Source organism: Colobus angolensis, unplaced genomic scaffold (assembly GCF_000951035.1).
Source record: "Colobus angolensis palliatus isolate OR3802 unplaced genomic scaffold, Cang.pa_1.0 Scaffold128, whole genome shotgun sequence".
NCBI lineage: Eukaryota > Metazoa > Chordata > Mammalia > Primates > Cercopithecidae > Colobus > Colobus angolensis.
Window position 1 is genome coordinate 2,888,509 of NW_012114030.1, and position 1,964 is coordinate 2,890,472.

Here is a 1,964-nt window from a genome sequence, read left to right on the forward strand (position 1 = left end):
ACCATGTTGGCCAAGTTGGTTTCAAACTCCTGACCTCAGGTGATCCACCCGCCTCAGCCTCCAAAAGTGCTGGGATCACAAGTGTGAGCCACCATCCCCGGCCTATATGGGTCTGTGTGTGTGTATGTATACGTATACATACATATACACATATATACATATACATATTTACATGTTCTGAAGTTTGGGGACTGTGTAAATGTCAGGACATAATTCTTGCATGTCAAGCGTCTATAAACTTGGCTTTGCCATCGGAGTCCCTTATTAAAACTTTATCCCAAACGTTTGTGTTTATGAAAATAAGATTTACACCTTATTCTACATAGTTTTTTCTTGTGAAGATGGAATGAAATAATGTACCTGAAACACTCAGCACAGTGTTAAGCATTTATTTTTGCCATCGTTTTCCACTTTTCTAGATGGTGTCGGACGGCATGACAGGCAGCAATCCTGTGTCCCCTGCCTCATCCAGTTCCCCAGCCTCTAGTGGGGCAGGCGGCATCTCCCCCCAGCACATAGCTCAAGATTCCTCCCTGGATGGACCTCCAGGACCCCCAGATGGTGCCACAGTGCCCCTGGAGGGGTTCAGCTTATCCCAGGCTGCTGACCTGGCTAACAAGGGCCCGAAGTGGGAGAAGAGCCATGCCGAAATCGCGGAACAGGCCAAGCATGTACGTATTAGGAAGGCTAATGAAGATTCTTGGGAGTCATCCTCACTAAACTCCCACGTCCTGTTGAGTATTTTAGATTTCTTTTCTTTTTTGTCTTGGATTTAGGATATAGGTTCTGCCTTAACGTATATGATTGTGAGCAAATTGCTTGAATACTGAGTCTCATTTTTCTTGCTGTAAATAGAAAAGGAATGATATAATAATTTGTAGGATATTAGGAGGTTTAAATTATAGGAGCAAGGCCGAGTGCAGTGGCTCACACCTGTAATCCCAGCACTTGGTGGGGCTGAGACAGGCAGATCTCTTGAGCTCGGGAGTTCGAGACCAGACTGGGCAATGTGGTGAAACCCTGTTTCTGTAAAAAGTACAAAAAATTGTCTGGGCATAGTGGCACGTGCCTGTAGCAGTCCCAGCCACCCAGGAGCCTGAGTTGAGAGGATCACCTGAGCCCAGGAGGTCAGGGCTGCAGTGAGCCATGATTATGCCACTGCACTCCAACCTGAGCAGCCGAGTAAGATCCTGTCTCAAAAAAAAAAAAGGAAAAAAAGGAGAAAATAGACATGAAAGCACTTTGTAAGCTGTGATGCTCTTTAAATTTACTGGTTTCTACTTATCTCTGTCCTGCAGTCTGTGTTACATTTATCCAGTGGTAAGTGTGGTCTCTGGGCTAGCAGCATTAGCATCACCTGGGAACTTAGTAAAAACACACATTCTCTGTCAGGCATGATGGCTTATGCCTATAATCCCAGCACTTTGGGAGGCTGAGGTGGGTGGATCACCGGAAGTCAGGAGTTCAAGACCAGCCTGGCCAACGTGGCAAAACCCCGTCTCTACTAAAAATACAAAAATTAGCCTGGCGTGGTGGTGCAGGCCTGTAGTCCTAGCTACTCAGGAAGCTGAGGCAGGAGAATTGCTTGAACCAGGGAGGCAGAGGTTGCAGTGAGCCGAGATCATGTCACTGCACGCCAGCCTGGGTAAAAATGAGACGACTCCTCAAAAAAAAACAACAAAAAAAACCAAAATGCAAATTCTTGGTACTCCTCACCCACTGACCCATTTGAAACTGTGAGGGTAGGGCCCAGCAATCTGTTTTTATTTTTTATTTTATTTATTTATTTTTTTTGAGACAGAGTCTCGCTCTGTCACCCAGGCTGTACTGCAGTGGCATGATCTCGGGTCACTTGCAAGTTCGGCCTGCCAGGTTCACGGTCGTTCTCTTGCCTCAGCCTCCCAAGTAGCTGGGACTACAGGTGCCCGCCCCGAGCCCGGGTAATTTTTTTGTATTTTTAGTAG

The 1,964-nt window shown here is 46.4% G+C and overlaps 1 protein-coding gene across 2 annotated transcripts in view; it reads left to right on the forward strand.

Moving 5' to 3' along the window:
- The window catches only part of SRCAP (Snf2-related CREBBP activator protein), a 41,263-nt gene that overhangs the window by 4,694 nt on the left and 34,605 nt on the right, over positions 1-1,964 (forward strand). For both annotated transcript variants that reach the window (XM_011933591.1, XM_011933590.1), the window contains exon 4: positions 420-671. In XM_011933591.1, coding sequence (XP_011788981.1) covers positions 420-671 — 252 coding nt within the window. The remainder of the gene's footprint in view (positions 1-419; positions 672-1,964) is intronic.